Source organism: Lolium perenne, chromosome 5, assembly GCF_019359855.2.
Source record: "Lolium perenne isolate Kyuss_39 chromosome 5, Kyuss_2.0, whole genome shotgun sequence".
In the NCBI taxonomy this organism is placed as follows: Eukaryota; Viridiplantae; Streptophyta; class Magnoliopsida; order Poales; family Poaceae; genus Lolium; species Lolium perenne.
The window spans coordinates 19,737,327-19,758,614 of NC_067248.2; the positions used below are offsets into that span (position 1 = coordinate 19,737,327).

General features: G+C 43.7%; 2 protein-coding genes across 2 annotated transcripts; one reads left to right on the plus strand and one right to left on the minus strand.

The window, feature by feature from the left end:
• Window positions 1-3,382: 3,382 nt before the first annotated feature.
• Window positions 3,383-5,221, plus strand: LOC127304545 (uncharacterized). The gene is made up of 2 exons (XM_051335196.2): window positions 3,383-4,246; window positions 4,328-5,221. Exons 1-2 carry the CDS (start codon window positions 3,432-3,434, stop codon window positions 5,082-5,084), a joined length of 1,572 nt encoding a protein of 523 aa, XP_051191156.1. The 5' UTR covers window positions 3,383-3,431; the 3' UTR covers window positions 5,085-5,221.
• A 6,980-nt stretch (window positions 5,222-12,201) lies between these two features.
• On the minus strand, window positions 12,202-19,089 carry LOC127298839 (uncharacterized). The gene is made up of 16 exons (XM_051328699.2): window positions 18,762-19,089; window positions 17,507-17,767; window positions 17,298-17,392; window positions 16,740-16,902; window positions 16,541-16,651; window positions 14,555-15,646; window positions 14,316-14,468; window positions 14,134-14,233; window positions 13,882-13,976; window positions 13,633-13,806; window positions 13,499-13,555; window positions 13,348-13,419; window positions 13,112-13,210; window positions 12,900-13,031; window positions 12,638-12,811; window positions 12,202-12,538 (listed from the first exon to the last, which is right to left on the minus strand). Exons 1-16 carry the CDS (start codon window positions 18,918-18,920, stop codon window positions 12,398-12,400), a joined length of 3,078 nt encoding a protein of 1,025 aa, XP_051184659.1. The 5' UTR covers window positions 18,921-19,089; the 3' UTR covers window positions 12,202-12,397.
• Between the last annotated feature and the right edge of the window lie 2,199 nt (window positions 19,090-21,288).

Here is a 21,288-nt window from a genome sequence, read left to right on the forward strand (position 1 = left end):
TATATACTTACTCTGTTTAATGTTGTATTGGACTTTTATCTTACCAATTCCTTGTAAAAATAATTTGGACAATGATTTAATTTTGCAGAGTATCGCTGTCTAATAATACGTACAATGTAATTAAACCACCGATGGATCTTAAAGTGGAGGGCAATCAAGAAAAAAGTATAGCAAGATCAGAAAAGGGTGTGTATTTCTTGGCACTCTATAACTATCGGCTTCGAGTTTGGGTCCTTAATGAATCGTCTGGACAAATGGAGTGGATGTTGAAGCATGACAAAGACCTTAAGCCCATGCTAGCACGTCACCGGTTCGACCAACGAGTCCATACACCGTGGATCTTAGAAGATATTAACTACAACCTGTTTCGCTCTTCTCGTTCTCTAGAAGACAACAATAAACTAACAACCGGAGAGATATTGGAATGGAACTCTGATGATGATGATGATGATGATGATGATGTTGAACACCAAGATATGGTTAAATACGGTGATTCAAAAGAGAACGAATGTTACGGGGATATTGAGATACTTGGGCTTCACCCATATAAAGAGATTGTCTTCTTGAGTTCATGTGCACGGACAGGGCTGGCCTATCATTTGAACGGATCGAAGACTGAAGTGATAGGAAATATATACCCAAAGGAATATGACTATTTCAAATCCTTACCGAATGAAGGGGAGGAATTCACATATTTTCCATACACCCCATGTTGGATTGAAGAGTTCTAGCTAGTGGTCAGTCTCGCATACTAACCTATGCTAGTTGCTATCAATTTGAGCGACCTATGAGATGGCTTGCACAAGATGCTTGAGTAATCTAGGATGGTTAATTTCTACTAGAAATGATTTACTGTTATTGTATTTCTTTGGTTGTTAGTGTTATGTTGTAGTTGTCACTGTTCAGTATGCACTACGAACTAATTTCTTGTTTTGAATCACTTGCATACAAACCTATGCTAGTTGCTATCAATTTGAGCGACCTATGAGATGGCTTGCACAAGATGCTTGAGTAATCTAGGATGGTTAATTTCTACTAGAAATGATTTTCTGTTATTATATTTCTTTGGTTATTAGTGTTATGTTGTAGTTGTCACTGTTCAGTATGCACTATGAACTAGTTTCTTGTTTTGAATCACGCACTCCTATAAATATGCACTCGTCTGCTTGAATCACTTTTAACACACAAATTTCTATTTGGGCCGAAGGAGGAGAGGAGGCTATCCATAGGGTGAATTGCACTTAACGCACAAGTGAAGAGGAAGGGCAACTGACTTTAGGTCTCGCCCCGGCAATGCCATGCAGGCCGTTGGGAAGACAAACGGGAGGTGACCCCTCTAGAAGCTACATCCGGCTCTCTCACACCCGTTTCAAGAAAATGTTCTCATCCAGTGCGGTGCAGTGACAACACTCTTCGTACTACGAGGACGAAAAGGTTCACCCGGCGATGGTTGGGTGAGACCCCATAGGTGTGAGATTTTTGAACTCTCCTAAAAAACATGTGAAGTTTCTTAATAATTTAATATTTAATAAAATTAATTCACAGATTCCTCTTTGGAGCGATTTCATTGCTACTAGGAAAGGCTGTTAGATTTAATCACATGTATGTTACCGTGTCCACTGTGAGTCTATGCTGAGTCGGCCGGGGTGGTATCTTTCTACTAAAAAACTGAAATTGGACGTGATGTTTAGTAGGTTGCTCCCTAACTGCCCCACGTTTTCATAGTATTTAGGTAATACTGCCACTTAGCGGTTCTATGTTTTCCCCCTAGTCTGCCTCACACGTTTTCTTCCCTCCATCTAAAGGTGTCATGCGACGCGGGATGCGGGATTACACTTACACTTGCCAGGCACTAATTTTCATCTGATTCCATACCAACATTTGCCGTGATTTTGCTTATGCGGGACGCCGCTTGGAACCTGACCTCCATCGTCATCGTCTCTCTCGGCGCCACCGTCCTCCGAGACCACACTGTCGTACCTGCACGAGCTCCAAGAGATGCTGGCCCATGACTAGGAGGAAGGTGAGGCGCTGCAGCCACCCGCCTCGTTTCTCGTCTGCACGGAGGCGCCGGACCTTCACGTGGACGGACAAAAATAAGGTTGCACGGGCCTACCTGCGCAAGTTCCGGGAGTATCTCTAAACTGTGGGTATTAAATGTAAAATTTAAATCAGGAAACGGAATTGATATAGCCGTCGTGGATGCTTTGATTCGTAGGAAACCTGAATTCTGTTTCTGTTTTGTGAGTATAGTCGTCGTGGCCTTTTGGACATGATCGCCCTCGGGGCGGGTGGATGTTCTCCTCTGCGCCTTGGTCCTGTCCGAGGTAGGGCTAGCAAGTAGGTCAGCCTGTAAATGGGCAGACCCGTGGGTGTCCGCTAGCTGACCACCTCTGTCTGATTGACTAACGCGGGATGCCGTTTCCTGCCGGTTTAATTTTTCCAGATTTAGTGGAGTTCATTCTGCCATTAAGTCCCCTTAATTACCGAGGAAACACAGAAGTCTCGTCGGCTGCATCACCCCCTGCCACTCCATCACCTGCTCAGGCCCTCGAAGTTCGCGCCCTCCCCGTCCTACTCTGAGAAGCTCGTCTCCTCCCTGTTCGATGCCGACTCGCCGAGAAGGTCCCCCCCCCCCCCCCCCCCCCCGCGTCCGAGAAGCTCATGTCCTCCTCGTTTGACTCCGGGAACCTTGTGACGCCCGCCGTCGTGAGATCTCTCGTAGCCGTTGATGGTGGTTGGCTGGTTGCGGCTTGGGTGACGACCTGCCTACTGGTGGCGTCATGGCCATGGGCGCCGGTGGACGTGGCCGAGAGGCGGCTGTGAAGAAACAATAGGTCGTGCCATCTTGCGGTCCTTGGAGAGACGGAAGTACATGTCGCCGTTCTTTAATTTCTCCAATCCCAATCGATGGAAAAAGGAGAGAAGGTGGAGTCAGGAGATGTCCGCGCCAATCGTTGGACTTGATGCGTGCGAAGAACTTTCTGATACGACAAGAGGGGATTTCTGCGCCATGAAGGTCTAGATACGGCGCGGCGGATAAGCCGCTACAGTCCGTCGGTTCTGTCCATGTGCCCGTGGGCTTTCACTTACCCGATTCAGGTGGGTTGGGCTGGCGGCGCCGTGGACAACCCACGCTCAATTACAGGCCAGAGTAGGGTGTGGCGGCGCCGTCTGGATACTAGGGCTAGCAAAAAAGGGAAACATGGCACAGAGATACACAGAGTGAGCGATGTTTCAGCATCCCAGTCCAAACTACTTCCACAGAAGCCCAACTGCCTTCTTGGACCGAAGTCAGAACACTCCTGACGACCGGCCCGGCGGACCCTGAGTTCGTCGATCTCCTCAGATCAAATCAGAATGGAAGATCACTAGGGTTTTTAGAAATCCAAGGTTCTCCAGTCCCCGGATCGTACTCTCGCGGCGAGGCGATGGCAGGCGACGAGGACCAGCGGCTGAAGCCTCGCGGCGACGGCAGGGAGGAGTACGAGGAGATGGAGGACCAGGCGGCGCGCCTGCCGGAGGACGTGCTCGCGGCCATCCTCCGCCGCGTCCCGCCGCGCTGGATCGCCGCGTCCCGCTGCGTCTGCAGGGCCTGGCGCGACGCCGTCGACGGCCGCCGCCTCCTGCGGGCCGACCTGCTCCCGCTCTCGCTCGCCGGCCTCTTCGTCCACTTCAACGAGCACAAGTTCCCGGAATTCTTCGCCCGCCCCTCCTCCTCCGCGGTGAGCGGCGACCTCAGCTTCCTGCCCTCCGTCAGCCCCCATTGCGGCTATTTCTGGGAGCAGGACTGCGTTGATTTTGACGACTACAACATCAAAGATCACTGCAACGGGCTCCTCTTGCTCAGCGGTAACTACGTGGTAAACCCTGCGACGCGAAGGTGGCATACTCTGCCGACGTGCCCGCATGAAAGCGTTACAGGAGGGGGTGTGAGCTATAGTACCTATCTTGTCTATGATCCCATGGTATCACCTTACTACGAGGTGTTTAACATCCCTACTTTGAGTGCCTATCATTGTAGAGGCGAGGTACACCCCTCAATGGAGGAATCAGAATGGCCACAGTCCCACTGCAAGATGTATGTGTTCTCATCCAAGTCGGGTTACTGGGAGGAGAAATATTTCGTCCGAGAAGGGGATGCTGTAGGGGCTCTCCGTGAGATGGAAGAGTGTTTCGGGCGATTCAACGCTGTCTATTTCCGAGGAGCACTTTATGTTCACTGTAGGCCTAATTTTCTCATGAGGTATGTACTTTTCTATGTTAAATATTTGATTAAATTTTTATCTTACCGGTTTCTTTTTAACACAGTGATTTTCTTTTGCAGAATATCATTGTCAAATAATACGTACCGTGTAATAAAACCACCAATCGATGCAACAGAGCACTACTGCCCATATCAGATTGTAAGATCAAAACATGGGGTGTACTCTGTGTCAGTCAATAAGTATTGGCCTCGGCGCAAGTGTTGGCTTCAAGTTTGGATCCTTAATGAATCGTGTGGTCAGACCAAGTGGATGTTGAAGCATGACAAAAATCTTAGGCCTCTGCTAGTACGCCGGGCTTACAGAAGATTTCGATGGATCTTAGAAGATATTAACTACAACATGTTCCGTGCTTCTGCTAGTTGCCCAGAAGATAACAAGAAAGCATCAAGTGGAGAGAATACTGAATGGAACTCTGACGAGGATGTTGAAGAGGAAGACATGGTTGATCATTGTTACTTCGAAAACAACAAGAAATCTGCAGTTGAAAAGAAAATGGAATGGGACTCCAACGATCATAATGCTCTTAACAATGGAGATGTTGTTGAAGAGTATTTGTCAGATGATGAAGAGCATTATGATCATTTTTATCATAGCGTTCGGATACTTGGGTTTCACCCATATAAAGAGATTGTCTTCCTGAGTGCATTTGAACGGAGATGTCTCGCATACCATTTAAATGGCTCGAAGATTGAAGAATTAGGAAAGATCTACCCAAAGGAATATACATATTTCAAAGAGTTACTTAATGAACAGGAGGAAATCCAATCTTCTCCATACACCCCATGCTGGATTGAAGAGTTTTCTCTAAACAGTTAGTCTGGAAGTTCATCTCACACATGGGCTATGCTATGTGCTATTTAATAAATGGCTTTCGGTACAATGTTTGAGTCATCTTGAATTTATATGTAATTTGGAGTTGAAAAGATATACAATTGTATCGATTTTTTTTCTTTTCTCTGTGAGCACTATTAATTTTTAGTTGTTACTACTTTCTGTGTGATTTGTCAGCTAGTCTCTTCTTTTGAATCATGCTCTCTCAGAAATATCTATTTTTTTAGCTTGAACCTAGCTCCTAGTTAGATTCAAACATCTCACCTGCTCCACCTTTTGAATGAATTGTCTGAATTAGTTCCTCCTATAGACCAGGCATGTTTCTTTACCTCTGCAGGAATTTAGGATTATAAGTTCAAGAAGGCAATAAGTGAGTTCACTCCAATTTAAATGCACGTATTTTTGGATGGTTGCTTCTACTTTCTCTATCAAATGCCGAATCAAACTAACGTATGGCAGTTGCAGCAAAACGAAATCTCAGCTGCTGCTTCTAGCCACTACCACTTTGGGTAGGGTATAATTAAGTACTAGATGGACCTGGCGCGTCTTGCCGCGCCGTTCTTGCTACCATCGTTTATACTCTCAAATTTGAAGATCTTCTAAATTTCATACCATAGTTTAATTACTTCCTGATTTCAAGACCTGTGAATTTGGCTGATACAGCAACCTTTGTTATTCAGCGATCATGTCCTGCTATAAGACATGACAAAAGATAACAACACTTCATGACTTTGCTAAACTTATATGGAAAAGAAATTGTGATTTATCAATACAGAGATTCCATCAAAATAAAAACTCAAGGTAATGGTAGAAACAACCAAGGATCTTGAGACAACTTCATTCATAGAACGGCCATGATGAAAAGCACCACTCACGATTGTAAACTTCAAAAGATTGTCCGGTCGTTTCTTCTAGCGAGTCTACATAAAAAAAAACTAATCAGTAACATTGTTTTAGAGTTTTTCTGAGCTAATATTGATTCCTTGCAGTACATACATGAAATAAACTACCCGTTGTTATTTGAAAACAGTAAGATGCAGAACAGCATTACAGACGCACATGAAAAAATGGATAGTGCTTATGTACCAAAAAAGCACATGTCACAAAAGTGAAATCGCAAAGGCTTAGATGGTTGGCAGCAATGAGGAGGCCGACCGAAAAAAAATACTTGGAGGTGCAGCCAGTGACATATATTCAATTTTCTAATAGATAGTAAGAAATAACCTGATGACGGAATCAGTAGGGAGCTTACCTTCCAACTATATTCAAGTTCTCTTGACTGAAAGCATGGATCTATTTTCAGTGGTAATAAGTGGATTCAATGAAACCGTTAAGCTTTTAAGATTTAGATAAGAACATTTCGACCGAGTTTTAATTTGTATAATACAAACCTGTCAAGCTGTGAGGTTTTTTCAGGACATTCTTCATACTTAATGAGTACACAAGATCATCAAGATGCATTAGTTCCAAAATATGCACCTAATCCAAGTTTAGAAATTAGAGGGTTGCGTTTGACTGTTAAATAAACAATGATGTGGCTAAAACCAAGTATTAGTGCAGACAAGCATAGTTACCTCTTGTATTGAGATGTCAAACAGCCCACTGCAAAGCACATAAAAAGAGGGATAATAAGCATCACAATAAATGGGGTATTTTTCTTTAAAGCTTATCCAGCTAGGTAATTAGCTTGCTGGTTTTGTTGTCTACTAATGTACTTCAAGGTAACTACGATGATGTAACCTTTTATGAGCAAAAGCATTGCGGGTTTGATCAGCCACTCAATTGACAGAATCATCATATCTTTAGAGTTGATACCTTGTACAACAGAAATATTATCAGAGAGAATCAGACAAAGTCTTGATCTGGGTTGCATCAAGACTTGATTGCTAAGTGAACTCCTTGTGGTCCAATATCGGTTGGAGACAGCGTATGATAAGTGATTGCCTGAATACTAATTAACATGGAAGGAGTTGGCGAGGCTACTGAGATGAATGGAATGAATGATGAACATGAAATATATAAGTCTGAAATGTTAGGATAATTGCTTTCAGGTTAATTAGAAAAAGCATCCAACTAAGTGGGAACTAAATCAAACTAATGTCTTCATAAATGACAGATTCTCGACGTCTAAACAGATCTTAAGACATGGTTGTATACTTGAACCGAACATACCTTTGTTTTTTAAAATGTAGCCTTTCCTTTAGAAAATTATGACAGTCAGGATGTGCCTGCTGATTGAATACTTAACTGAAGAGCTAACTGTTCTACAATCACAACGAGTTGTTGAATGCAATATTTCTTCAATGCAAAATCTATTCAAGCAGGCAAGTTAAGTTCCAAGGAGAAAGTACAAAATACCAAAAAGGGAGAAAGGCTCCTTAACGAGTTGTTGAACTGAATATCTTCAGGTTGTAAGCCTCCCCTTGCTCCCTAGGTTCTGCAAGGAAGAATGAGCTCATAGAATTACACAAAGATATAAGAATTTAATGAACCACAATACGTTTTAAAATCTGGACCAGACCCATTATAATTCTTATCTAGTTTCTTGTGCTATTCAGTGGTTCTAAATATTAAAAATTCCTTTAGTGTAGCCTGATCTTTACCCTGTCTTAACTCTATCTTCTGACTTTTTGCAGAGACTCACTACAGATGTTTCATATAGCCCCTTTCTTAGTGGAAGCATTCCTAACAATCCTGCGGTATCCACATGAAAGAACGCAACTGAATTTATTACAACAGAAAGTTTCCAAAAAAAACTTTACTAATATTTGAGCACGACTTCCTTTGCTAATCCACGATTAATCATGTATTAATAATGCTACGGTCCATGCATTGGGGCCCCTATTATGGTGTTCTATATAAGGTTACTAAGATTAAAGACTTGTTAATTCCTAAAGCCACACTTAGATTTAGTTCTCTTCACTTCATTTCAGAACCTATCATTTGCCCCACGATCTACTCAAATAATTACCCATTGCTCATCTAACTGTAAATGCAGACCTTATAACTTCCTGCCCTACAAACTATGGTGACAACCAAAAGACTTGGCTAGATTCAGTGTCAAACATGTAGCATAATCCGGTTGACAGCAAATGATATTTTTCAGGAGAAACTGAATGAGTACTCACTTACAAGTACGGGTGTCGGAGCTATGCACATGATAGCGCATAGAGTGATGCCAGGATACCACACGGCTAAGATATCTTTCTGGTGGCAACATCAAAAGCTTACCATAACTGATCAAATTAGAGCTTGAACTGGTATTTGTTTATTTCATCCTCTTCGAATGGCATGCATACAAGTGCAAGTTAGTGCAAGTAAAGATTTGTTTCCTTTGAAACTATGATATCAATACATTTCTATTGCTGAATATACCATACCACATGAGTCATTCTGCTTCTGAAATTTCAGCATGCCATTGTTCTAATACTTAGATAAGGCTACTTCAGTATTGCTGAATGTAACATACCAGATCAGTCATTTCTATTGCCGAAGTATTATGCAAATGAGATATCGTTTTTGAGATGCGCAAATCAGGTTACTTAGATATATGCCAACTGTATCCGAATTAGAATGTAATAAAACCTAAAGCTTGTGCACATGAATCACAAAACTTAAACCGTTCAGTTCCCTAGAAAATCTTACGCAAAGTAAAATGCTGACAATAATACACATGCCACCAAAATGAGAAAAGACGAAGCTTAGTTTTGTGGTGTGCAAATAATTCATTGGACAATAGAATGCATGCACTTTTATTGTCCAAAGTTACAATGTGGGCGGATGCAGCAGGTGACGCCATCAATAAGCAGCCTTGGAGAGGCTCCCGATCTGATCTGGAAGTACCTACTACCAAATCGATCCAGGTTGAGAGCACGGCGCTGCAGTCACAACTCTAGAAGATGTTGAAATCGAACAAATACAGGCACAGAAATTGAGGAAATCCACCGATAAATCACGTCCATCAACCAAAGGAATCCAAACAAATCACATACAGTAGAGGAAGCAGAGCAAAAAAAGAACACCCGCGGTGGCGCAACCCTGAAGAACACATCGAATCCACAGTTCAACACAGCAAATCCTTCCCCAAATATTTTTCCAAACCTCCCCAAACCCACACAGAAAAAAATCGCCAACCACATGCACACGCATCCCCACCTTACCAAATACACACAAGAACACCAATACTGAGAGATGTGAGACGGAGAGGGAGGAGAAAAGAGCAGAGAGAGGGGGGACATGGTAGAGGAAGGGCGGTACCCTATATGCACTGGACGCCAGAGGCTCGGGTGGTGGTCGCCCCCATCCTCTGCTCGGTGGAGGTCGACCGCGGGCTGAAGGGCCGAGGCACGAGGTCGCAGGAGGAGAAAAGAGAGGGGCGGGGAGGGTGACTAAGAGGATTAGCTGCACCGCCGGCCGCCGCGAGGTCGCTGCTTGGTCTCCGGCTTCATTGTCCAGATCATCGTCAAGAGGATCATCATCACCTGCGGCTGATGGATTTGGAGAACAGGAGGGAGAGAAAATTAAGCTCACAGGCGCATCAGGATTTGGAAAGGAGGACGGAGGCGAGGAGAACCGAAAACGAAACTACTACCTACGGCTGGTCGGTTGCCAACCGACGAACTAAAGAACCGTCATCGAAAAGGCAGAAGAGTCTCACAACTGCATAGACAGCCAGACAGGTAGGCCCCAGCCCAGCGATAGCGACCTGTGGATTCACCAGAAACACTGCCAACCCTGGGAGCTTAGAGCTCTTGCAAGATTAGAATATTGCTGGCATCCAGTGGAATTTGCATGTGGTGTCTTGTCTTGAATGTTTCGTTAGCCAAGAAGAAGCAAGCAAACATTTGTGGGTGTTCTCTGTCCTTCCTGACCTGACATGTACTACACTTAGTTGATAAGACGCGGTACAAGATTTAGTACAGAAACATATATGAACTAACTTAAAGTAAAATATTTTTATGTAATATGAAAATAATCCCCATGATAAAACCTAGTGCTATTTCAGTCTAATTAGTTCTTGTACATCTTATCGGTCAAAGCTGCTGAATTTTAACCATCCAAATTCTGAGACATGAGTACTTGTGATCGAAGGATTAAAATTCATTTTTGTATTAGTATATTGATAATTGTTGTGGTTCGGCTGTTGGGATATTGGGCACACATCCACGCCAGATGTATAGATTGTTGTAGACTTCATTGTAGACAATTTCTGACTCCTATAACGCTCTTGTGCAGCTGTGCCCGTCACTATAGTATGGTTGTATGCAAATTAAAATGTTATAGGAGTGTGAATGCAATTGCTCAAATGAAGGTAGGATTTTTTTTTTTGAACAGGAAAAGTCCCGAAGGGCCGAGAAGCTCCATTAAACGGTGGGCACAATTACAAACAGGACCTTGGCTTGAACAGAAATAGCGCAAGAGTCCTGGAAAATAACAGAAAGGACGTCAAGAAAAAATAGAAAAAAACAATCAAGTCCTTCTCCACCGCGTCTCTGATTCAATCTCACACTCCGGTCGCTGACGATGACGCCGGGGACTACGCCACTTGGTTCACCGCCAGGATGGATCACCGAGCTGAGATTGCTGATCTTCCGCCACAGCCCTAAGGCGTGGGGGAAGTTGATACTTCCCAGAGCAGGAACTGCCGAGGTACGGTGAGGCCCCCTTGGCCAAAGATAGCGGCGGCGGGAGTCGTCGACGCTTGGGATTCGCCGCAAACCGAGCTTCAAGATACACCGCCGCCAGTACAAGGAAGCAGCAACACCATTGTTGCCCTCGCCATCGCCGCCACGGCCGGCCGAGTGGAACAACTTTGGCGCGCTACCTCCGCACCAGCAGCAGATAGGATAAGGCCTCCATGAAGCAAACGTGTTGATGACGACACGGCTGAGCTCCTCCTCGCCTCCATGGCCGGCCAGGAACTCCTCCAGGACGCAGATCGCCGACGTGTACGCGTTTTCCCCCTCGCCTCCAAGGCCGGCCAGGAAAAGGTGCGTCTCACCACCGTCGCGTTGCAGCAGAAGGCACACCGCCACTCCTTTATTGAAAGGAGCGTCAATCTTCTTCTCCACTCTCCCGGAGTAGAAGAGGAAGCGAGAAAGATCCTACATCGGCAGAGATCCAGGCGGCCAGATCCCGTCCACCGCTCCAACTACCAGGCATCAAGCCCCCTACCGGCATATAGCCACTAAACCTAACTACTCTATTTACTCCGGCACCTCCCCTCCACCCATCTCGACCGGCTTCGCTGGCGAGATCGGCTTTGGTTCAGCCCGATCCCTTTGAGAGAGCTCTCAGATACTGTAGCGAGGAGAGAGAGGGGGGGAATGGAAGAGACCCAACTGAAGGTAGGATTTAGGGAAACTCTCATTTGCAACTAGGTGCGCCCGCATCCCATTTTTTGTTGTGACACTTCTCAGTTTCCAAAAAATGTAAACTAAAATTCTAGACATACATTGTGTTGTGTCTTGTGCATCTGTGAAGTTTCATCCAAAAATATATCAAAATGTGACCTGTGTAAAAAAGAGAAGACGTACGTAAATAGTGTCACGTACTATTTATACATCATTTGTTCTTTTTGTGTAGGCCACATTTTGACATATTTTTGGATGAAATTTCACAGATGGACAAGATACAATAGAATGTATGTCTAAAATTTTAGTTTGCATTTTTTGGAAATTTGGAAATGTCAGAACAAAAATGGGGTGCGGGCGCAACTAGGATTTATAACTCTTCCTATAAATGTGTCTATAGTTGAGAGTGCTTCGATTGTACAAAGGCAATCTTTTGACAGGTGCATCTACGCTGGACGGTACGAAAACGTATGCTATGGAGCTTTATCATTCCGGGCTGCAGTTTATAACTCACAAAATGTAATGTCAGAGTTGTATGATGAAGACTGTATTTCTGAAATGTCATGTGTTTTCGAACAGAGTTTGGTAGATACTACACCCCAAGAGTTCAGACGATTTTGTTTATACACTTAAATGATCTTCCCTTTGTAATTTGGTATGGCACTAAGTGAGATCTTAGTACCAAAGCCATTTTTTGGAAGGGGTGATCAAGCCATTCGAAAACATCACTTGCACACACATATTGCAACTATTTTTAACCCAACCTCTCAACTCAAAAACAAATATATTCACACATACTACTACATTGCAACTTGGTAAAAGAAAGTTGCATCCTCACAATTGTGTCGCAAAACTTAAGGAATTCCGGAAGTGCTGTCGCTGGTACAACTCAACCCTGGTATATACATTCCACACAACTGTACACAACAATCACCTACAATCCTATCAAGGCTGCTGTCGCGGGCGGGACCCAGGAATCGCGGAGAAGCTCCCAGTGTCAGACATGTAATAGTGATTGTAGTTGATCCTTGTGACCAGATCCGCCAGATGGGGAAAGTGGCCCACGTTGAGCTTGAAAGAAAGGATCTGCAAATAGATTTCAAGAGTTAATCTACCGACACCATATACATTTCAGTCAGCGCAAAGAGATCTTCAGATTTCCATGGAGTAAAGATGGAAACCTACCCTCAAGAGGAACACAACACACTCATCGAACTGCTTCTCGATCCGATCTAGCTCCATCTCACATCTTGCCCTAACAGCTGGAGCGGTTCCTCCTGAACCGAGAGTTTGCTCCACGTTGTGGAAGTCTAGCGCCAGCCCTAGTATAGTCTTGACTCGGCTGGCGATAAGGGCCCACTGCAGCACGCATTAACAAACGTTCTCATTTGTTATTGGAAGTTTGGGACTGAGCTTTTTTTTTTGTAAGAATGAGAAATTTTCTCACCAGTTTATCCGAGGCCACAAAACATTGTCTCTGAATAGAAGAAAGATATGATTCATGAACATCCATGACTTCGTCCAGCGTAGTGGCAGATGCCATGCCGTCACAGAGCTCAGTCCATGCACTATGATACACCTGCTCAAGAAAACGAGATCGAACTGAGACAGTGATGATAGTCTCATATAATGAAATGGATCAAACCTCTTCCAACTCACTCGGTCCATGACATATTGATGAAATGCATCAACGAAATGGAGGAGCTTCTGCCCTACTATCAAGTGCTGTTTAAAATTAGGTGCTGTGCTGCCTCTGCCCTGCCAAAGGAAAATGGTCGATGCATCAGAGTGAAGCACACTGGCAAGATAGAGCAGATCTAATTATCCAATTCTGAATACTACACTACACCAACTGCAAAAAAGAAGTAGCACAAGATGATTTAATGAAAGAGTACCTTCCACATCCACTTTCGGGTTTCGTCCAGAACAAACTTTGCACGCTTGACCTTCAGTAAGAATCCCATCACCTGGTCCAGCAAAATGACCAACACCATCATATACATGGCACACTGTTAAGTACTAATATCTGTAAAAAAAAGTAACTACCTTATTGTACTTCTTCAGAGACTCTGTATTGGCAATCAGATCAAGAGGCCAAGACACCTGCACCACCAACATACATGAGAACAGTAAAGCGCAGCAAATAACACAGATAATCCTTGAAGTTATCTGGGAAATACCTTATACGTGAAGTTAAGCACATCAAGTGCATCAATGCCGAAACCCTGTGCACGACCTTTTCTGGAGATCGATGCACTTTCCTCCTCATGTCGCGCGTCATGCTTTGCTAGTGAAACAACCAATGAATCTGGAGCAGTTAGGAGCATTTTATCAGCTGAATATCTTATGGATTCCTGCAAGCAAGGATTAATGTAAGAAAAATGATGGACACGAATGCTAAACATAAAGTAGATCTGCAAAGCAATCACCTGCAACAAAGTATTCAACTCAAAGTCATCATCCCAGGAACTTCCTTTATCAAGCTTATCAAAAATAGTTATCAGAAACTGCTGCAGCATGTCACCTGAAGACTCAAGTTGCATCATTCAAAACATGTTTATATTATTACTCATTGTCAAAAGAATATCCATTTCTTACGTGAAAACTACTTTTCTGTGTAGTGAAAAAAATTCTGTGAGGGAAAAACACAGTAATATATTAAAACCGGCTGGCGGGCACACCTGATCCTAGCAAATAGATAGCTCGTAATACAAGCAGTTCGTCCATCAATCTCCATTCGCCCATTAGCTTGCACAGGATTTGCTTGCCAATGTGATCCACCTAATGAAGGGGAAGAAAGTACAAACCTGTTATACAGATGGACTAACATGAAATGGAATGCAAGTAAAATTATTGAGCAGACCTGCTTCTTTATACATTTAGAAAGGCATTCTTGGACAATACCCACTGGGTGGAGAGGGTCTTTCATACTCATGCTCTGAATAAACTTCAGAACTCTTGACGCAAGTGTACTATCTTTCTGCAAAGGTAAGATCTCCGACAATGGGACATTTTCCTGAAGGGCATTGGGGTTTTAGGCTTATAGCTAATGAGAAAATATAATGAACAAACAAAAAACCATACTTGAGAAGCAAAACTTACATTTGCACAAGGAAGAAGAGTCGGAAATGCATAAAGTTCTTCCAAGGTCCTTCTATCATCCTCTTGGCGGAAATATTCCAAATTATCGAACTGAAAACCAAATTTAAAATCAGTTCCGTCTAGTCTGGGAAAAGATGGTGTAGGTTCTGTATCACCACAGGTGCTAGTTCCAGCAGATTGGAGATCACCAAAGATAGCCCTCCGCATGTTATCATCATTCAGAGGAGGAAGGTCAAAAGTTTTAGAGATATTCAAGTCACTCCAAGAGTTTGGATTCTTCCGCAGTACATCTTCGCAAGCAGTGATGGCTGGATTTTCGTAGCAACATGGACTGAAAGGGCTTTCTACTGTATTGGAACATGCATCATTCAGGTATCCATGGACGAATGTTGGATCCCTTGTAACAGCATCTTTGGACAAGGTTTTCAGCATACCATCATATTCTCTTCCTGCGATAGCATCTCTTAGGAGCTTCAACCAAGTCTTTTCGGAGCTACTTTCTGAACAGGGCTCCTCTGTTCCTTGTGTGTCACCCTTACGTTCCAAAAAAGCTTTGACATCTGGAGCACTACAAGTGCGCAGCTTTCTTAAATCTTCATAAACATGGTCACCATTTTCTAACAGACCAGATAAGCATATCAAGAAGATCTCAGACAAAGTTAAGAGACCCAATTCGCGAGCATCATGCCCAAACTGAGCTGTAGACAGTAATATGTCTGGCCAATTCTGTCGACTAGCATGATTGGAACACTGATCAACATTAAAACCATTTGTACCACCATTGCTTCGAACATGGTGTGTGCTTTGAACATGCTGAACAAGCTGAAATGATTTCCCAGCAGATACAATGGCCCTTGCCATATCCTTCAAAAAGACCGGACATATTATGTCCATATGACCTTGATTACTGGCTTTCAAGAAAGCTCCTGTATTAGTTGGTCCCTGCTTGCTTGATTCAATTGCCCTGATAGATTCATTGTCAGTTAGAGTTGATGAGTTGTCCAACTGTGGTCCTCTTACTTTGAGCATATAGCTCATTTCCCAGAAGGCTGGTTGATCAATCGTAACTGCACTATTCGCATAGAAGAACATCTACAGAATAAGATATTCAGAAATCAAAACAGCAGACCTTTAAATTCAACCAGCAATGCAAACAAAGTTAAATCCTTATCGAATCCCTACAGGATTATAATAAGCTGGTATAACCAATGTAATCTTTAACTGCGTAATATTGCACAGTAATTTAGCAAACTTCCAGCGGACATTTCAACATGAGTATATAAGACTTACAAAACATAAGCCAATAGGCCGAGAACAGTAAAATTTCACACCAACAGGAATACTAAGCTCATACTACAAATGGCTGGACATAATGATTTGGGATGCGCCCAGCAGCCCAAGTTGGGATGTTAAAAACGGTTTGAGTTTAAACCGTGAAAACTAGATATTCAACTTTATGTACTAGCGTGGTGGATGGGTTTGCAATCAAAAAGGAAGCTGAACTAGGCTACTTCCTACCAGTTTTTATGGTTTCACTTGAAATTGTTTTTAAGCAGGCATATGCATAAGCATATATAAAGACAATATTTATGCGAGTGTATCAATCAGGGTAACCTACAGTAGGGGTCAGGACACATGAAACTGTTTTTGAACAAGCCTATGCATAAGCATATATGAAGGTATATTTATACGGAAGTATCAACCAGGGTGCCCTACAGTACGGGATCAGGACCCTAGACACTCCAACCAGAACATAAGGGGAAGCAAATGATTAATTACGTCTTTACAGAAGTCTACAAGGTTTATAGATCATCAAATTAGCAATGGCACCCTCTCACTTTGTTCAATATCGAGGAATGCAAGTAACTAAGGTCAGCCAAAAATAAAGACAGATCAGTCTTATGGTAGCGCTTTAGCGTTTGACAAACAGAATTGGAGGAGTAAATCATCTCTGAAAAACAGTTACAAAATATGTTCCTTCAATACCTCTTCATAAGGGTCATCAAGAATACCATCATACAGCCAGGAATCAAGGCACTGAAGATAAGGTAACAAGGTACCAGCAAATATGACTAGCAGCATGTGATATGGTTCACCCTGAAATTTAGATTTAAAATGCAAGGTTAGTGAACATTATGAAAAGAAACATAGTAACAGATTTTACACAATTGAGGCTTGCTGCAACCTGGCCATCTTCCACAAGACAGATTGTGTTTAACTTCTTAAAAATATGGTTCACAACATGGACTGCCACTTCACTAGATGCAATGTTTGCTCCAGAATTCCAAAAGCCATCTGGCACGGCTCCATGCACAACTTGATACAAATGCTCAGCTCCCGAACATAAACTGCCAGAAGTTTTACAGTATCAGTGAATGATGGCTACACATTTAAGCAATTCAAATACTAGAGATTACTACATGAAAAACACCATCGCTGCTAATCAAACTATGAGCTGCCAATTTGCCTTTCAACAACTAAACGAAGGGAAAAGAAAAAAACAAGTCAGACGCTTATTGCCTTACCACATTACACACAATTGCTAATGTCCCTGAATTCTACCAAACTGCATCGGTGAAGGTGGACATAGGTACTAGCAGGACACATGGCATTGCAAGTAGAGGTTTTATTATACAATTTCCTTGACAAGACATAATAAACACAAAGCCTGCACTAGGCACACAGTACAAACGAATTGCAAAGTGAATGAACAGAAACAGCAAACAATTCACTGAAGCACAACCTTGCCAAAGAATCGGTCAACCCCAGAAGAGTTACGGTCCGATCGACCGAGAGAAACAACTTCTCTTCCTCCTTTAGAGCTGCTTCCCGGAGCCTCTGGTGTTAAAACGACAGACAGCCATTACAGCATGGTACTAATCAGCAAAAACCATCTGCTACACATCCCAGCCAAATCAATCAACGCACAGCACGAAACGCGAGCTCGCTTACCGTAAGCCAGGAATCGACTGCGCTAGCAAACGCATTCAGCGTCGGAGTCCCGTGCCCGCACGACCTGACTCTCGCGACGAAGAGCTCCACCCTCTTCAAGCACGTCGCGGCGAACAGAAACGGCTTCAGCACGGACCCAAGGCTCGCTCGCGAGAGGTGCGACATGTACGTCCCCGCCTTCTCGTGGTACGCCGGGACGTTCTTGTCCCAGCAGAGCAGCAGCGTCTCGAAACCTTGGAGCACCTGGAAGACACTTTTGACCTGCAAACAGTGCCAACTCATGAGCATGAATCTGAAGTAGAAGCAGACAGCGTGTTTGGTTGGAGGGATTTTTAAGTAGGGAATGGGAATTAAGGGGGTATGAGACTAAATAGCCATCATATGGTTCGGGGGAGTGGGAATTGTGGCAGGAAGGGGAAGGGGAACTGCGGAGGGCAACTCCCTCATATTTCTTCCCTGGGGGGACGTGGTAATTGGATCGAGATAGGGAATTTGACAAAGAAAAAACTTCTCCCGTTAGCTGAACAAATTCCGTGCTATGGAAGGAAGGCACAAAAAAAGAACCCGCGAAAATCTTTCCCAGTTCGCGGGAAAATCCTCTTTATATAAGTCTGCAACTCTCCTTCTCCCGTGAAATCGCCAAGGTCAACTGCCACCCGATCTGGAAGGGAGCAGGTCCTCTGTACATGAAGCCCATGGTCAATTTTGACAAACTTTGTGAGGTGTATGCCAGTGATTTGGCTCAAGGAGGAAGTGCTAAGGGTCCTGGAGAAGAGGAAGTGGCAGAAGATGAATCTCCTGTAGATGCAAAGCAAAACCCACTAGTGAACCTAATAAGAAGAATGTTGCTCAAGCACAGGATAACACCTAATTTAGAACTCATGAATGGAGGATATTTTTTCATATGCTGATCAACTGGAGTGTATTGTTCTCCTGTTATGCCTTATTTTGTCTCATTTCTATCTGCCCAGGATTGTCCTGTGGTCATTTTATTGTGGTATGACAACATTTTTTTTTTGCTGTATGAACTTTTCTTGTTTTTCTTTGAGATCAACTTTTCTTGTTTGGCAACACCTGATGTTGCTGAGTAGTCACAGGTTTCGTGTGTCTTGATTGAATGGGTTAGTATACAGTCTCTTGACTTGTTTGATTGAGCGAGAGGCGTGCAAAAATTGAGTTTGCTGCTACATTGTGCACTTTTGATTTCTGATACTACACTTGCAAGAAAAAAAAATCGGCAGAGAGAAATCGTTACCAGCTCGTGCTCTTCCGTCCTGCGGGATGGAACCGGCGCCGCGTGGGGCAGGCCCCTGGAGACGCTCAGCTGGAGCTTGTGTATGAAGCTCTCGGTGACATCGGCCGCCTCCAGGTGTCCCGCGGGTTGCGGAGGGAGGACCATGGAGACAGGGGGCATGGTCTGCGGGCGAGGGGAGGGGGTAGGTCTGCGGGCGGCGGCGGGGATGCGGGGAGCGGCCGCCGCTTGGGTTGGGGTTAGGGGGCGGCTCCTGGGCGGGCGAAATGTGGGCTGAGGAACTGGAATGGAGAAGGGCGGAAGGCGGCAGAGGGGATTGGAGGACGCCGCCGGCGAGGCGAGAGAACCGAAAAGCGAGCGCCGGCGCTCGATCCGGGGGGCTGGAGGGCTGGAAGTCCGTGTTTTTTTTTACATGGGCTGAAAGTCCGTGTTGAGTCACACTGTCGACCGTGAAATTGGGTTGGAATGCAAACGTTTTGAATTTCGTGCACTTCAAACAGGCCCACAGCGCACAAATTGAAATGAGTAACACCTTAATTACTATGCCGAAACAGTACTAATAATAAATGATTCTTAAAAAAGTAGTACTAAGAATAAATTACAAATGCCCCAAGTATTTTTTAAATGATTAATCTCCCTCTGTCTTTTTCCCTCTCGTCGTCCTTGAAGCTGAGATCTTTCCTTCTCCTTCTCAGCCGCGGTCGCTCGGGTTGACCAAGGGGCAGTCCCAGTATTCATGCCCCGACATTGGCGACCGACTAGTGGAGTTTAGGGTTTGCGAGGATCGGACTTGGCCTAGCTTCTCGTATGGCAACCGACGAAAGCTGGTCGTTAGGGGTTGGCGAACCAAGACAATCTGCAATTGATGATGCAGGTGCATGAGAAAGATCTAGATGATGTGGTATTCGAAGACCACTAACTATCGGCGCGAGGAAGACAATTAGGCTTGTCCTAGCTTCTCGTATGGCAACCGATGAAAGCTCTTCATTAGGGGATGGTGAACCAAGGCGATTTGGGATCGATGACGCGGGTGCATGAGAAAGATCTAGATGATGTGGTATTGGAAGATCAGTAACTACCAGCGCACGAAGAAAATCGGTGGACTATTGTCACTAGGCTTCACACTGATCGTGAGTTTGGTCACTATTGGTTTTTCAAAAACATGCGATCTGCGTGAGATTTGGAATAAGAGGCGAAGATCATAACTCTGGGAGATAATTTGTTCATTATGAAATTCCCACCTAGGAGGTTGGACAAAGTTGCAGAAGAAGGGCCGTGGACTTTTCTGAGGCCATGCATTACTCTTCGCCACATATGACGGCTTCACTAAACCATCAATCATTGAGCTTAAACACTTGAGTTTGTGGGTGCAGATCCATGATTTGCCTCATGGGTATAAAAACATGCTTAAAGTGTTGGCTTCAAAAGTTGGAGAGTTTGTGGTTCTTGAACCTACTTTTTTTTATTATGCGGGGAACTTCTATAGGATTCGAGTGAAACTTGATGTCCGGAATCAACTGAAAAGTGTTGTATCAATTGTTCGAAGATGGAGAAGAGAACTATTCCTCGTCAAGTATGAAAAATTACCTAACTTGTGTTGTATCTGTTGTATGCATGCGCACATATACAAGGAGCATGGGGATGGCTTGCACCCTCAGGTGGCTTTGGTTTTCAAAAAAAACTCAGGGCTACCTAGCATGTTAGATAAGGGCGCGGCCAGGCATGGGTCATGGACATGGACGTGGTAATGATAATATAGTTATGGTCGTGATGATAGCAGTCAAGCTAAAAATGGTTACGAGGAGAAAGAGGGGGTGATCAGAACATGGAGGATGCAAATAAGAATAGGAAATGTGGTGCTTGATGGCAACAAATTTACACGTGTTTACCAATTTGTTGAGACTCCAAACGTGGAGTGATGCAAAAAGTGTTTATTTTTCCTATAAGGGTGACTTGAGGTTTATATCGAATTTCCGGGGAGAAAAGTGGTTCCATCTTCTATCCCCTTCAAACAACCTGAAAATGAAAAAAAAAGTTTTGTATCCCCATCTCCAACGAGGTGTTTATTAGGCACAATGGTGTGTAGGTAATACAAAACAAAATAAAATAATTATGATATGCAAAATATGTTTGTATTTTCGAAATTAATAAGTACTGAAAATAAAAGTGCAAGAAAAATTAAGTGAAGTGTGTTTCTTATAGTTTGAAATGGATTGAGGTTCATGGTTTCACTTGATCTCTATCATAAACATGGTGGCATGGATAAAACACTACATAACAAGCAACAAGTTATCACCAGAATTTGACCGGATCAGAGGTGGGCCGCGATTAAAGATGGGCTTGAAGGATATACATGGAAGAAATACATGAATCGGCCTTATATGCAAAGTTTGGGCTAGTTTGCCCGTGTATCTGTAATATAGTAGGATACGTGTCGGTTAGATAGAGTTTGGCTCGTGCCCGGTTGGGATTATTCCCACGTTAGAAAGTCTACGGACTATAAATATGTATCTAGGGTTTATGAAATAAA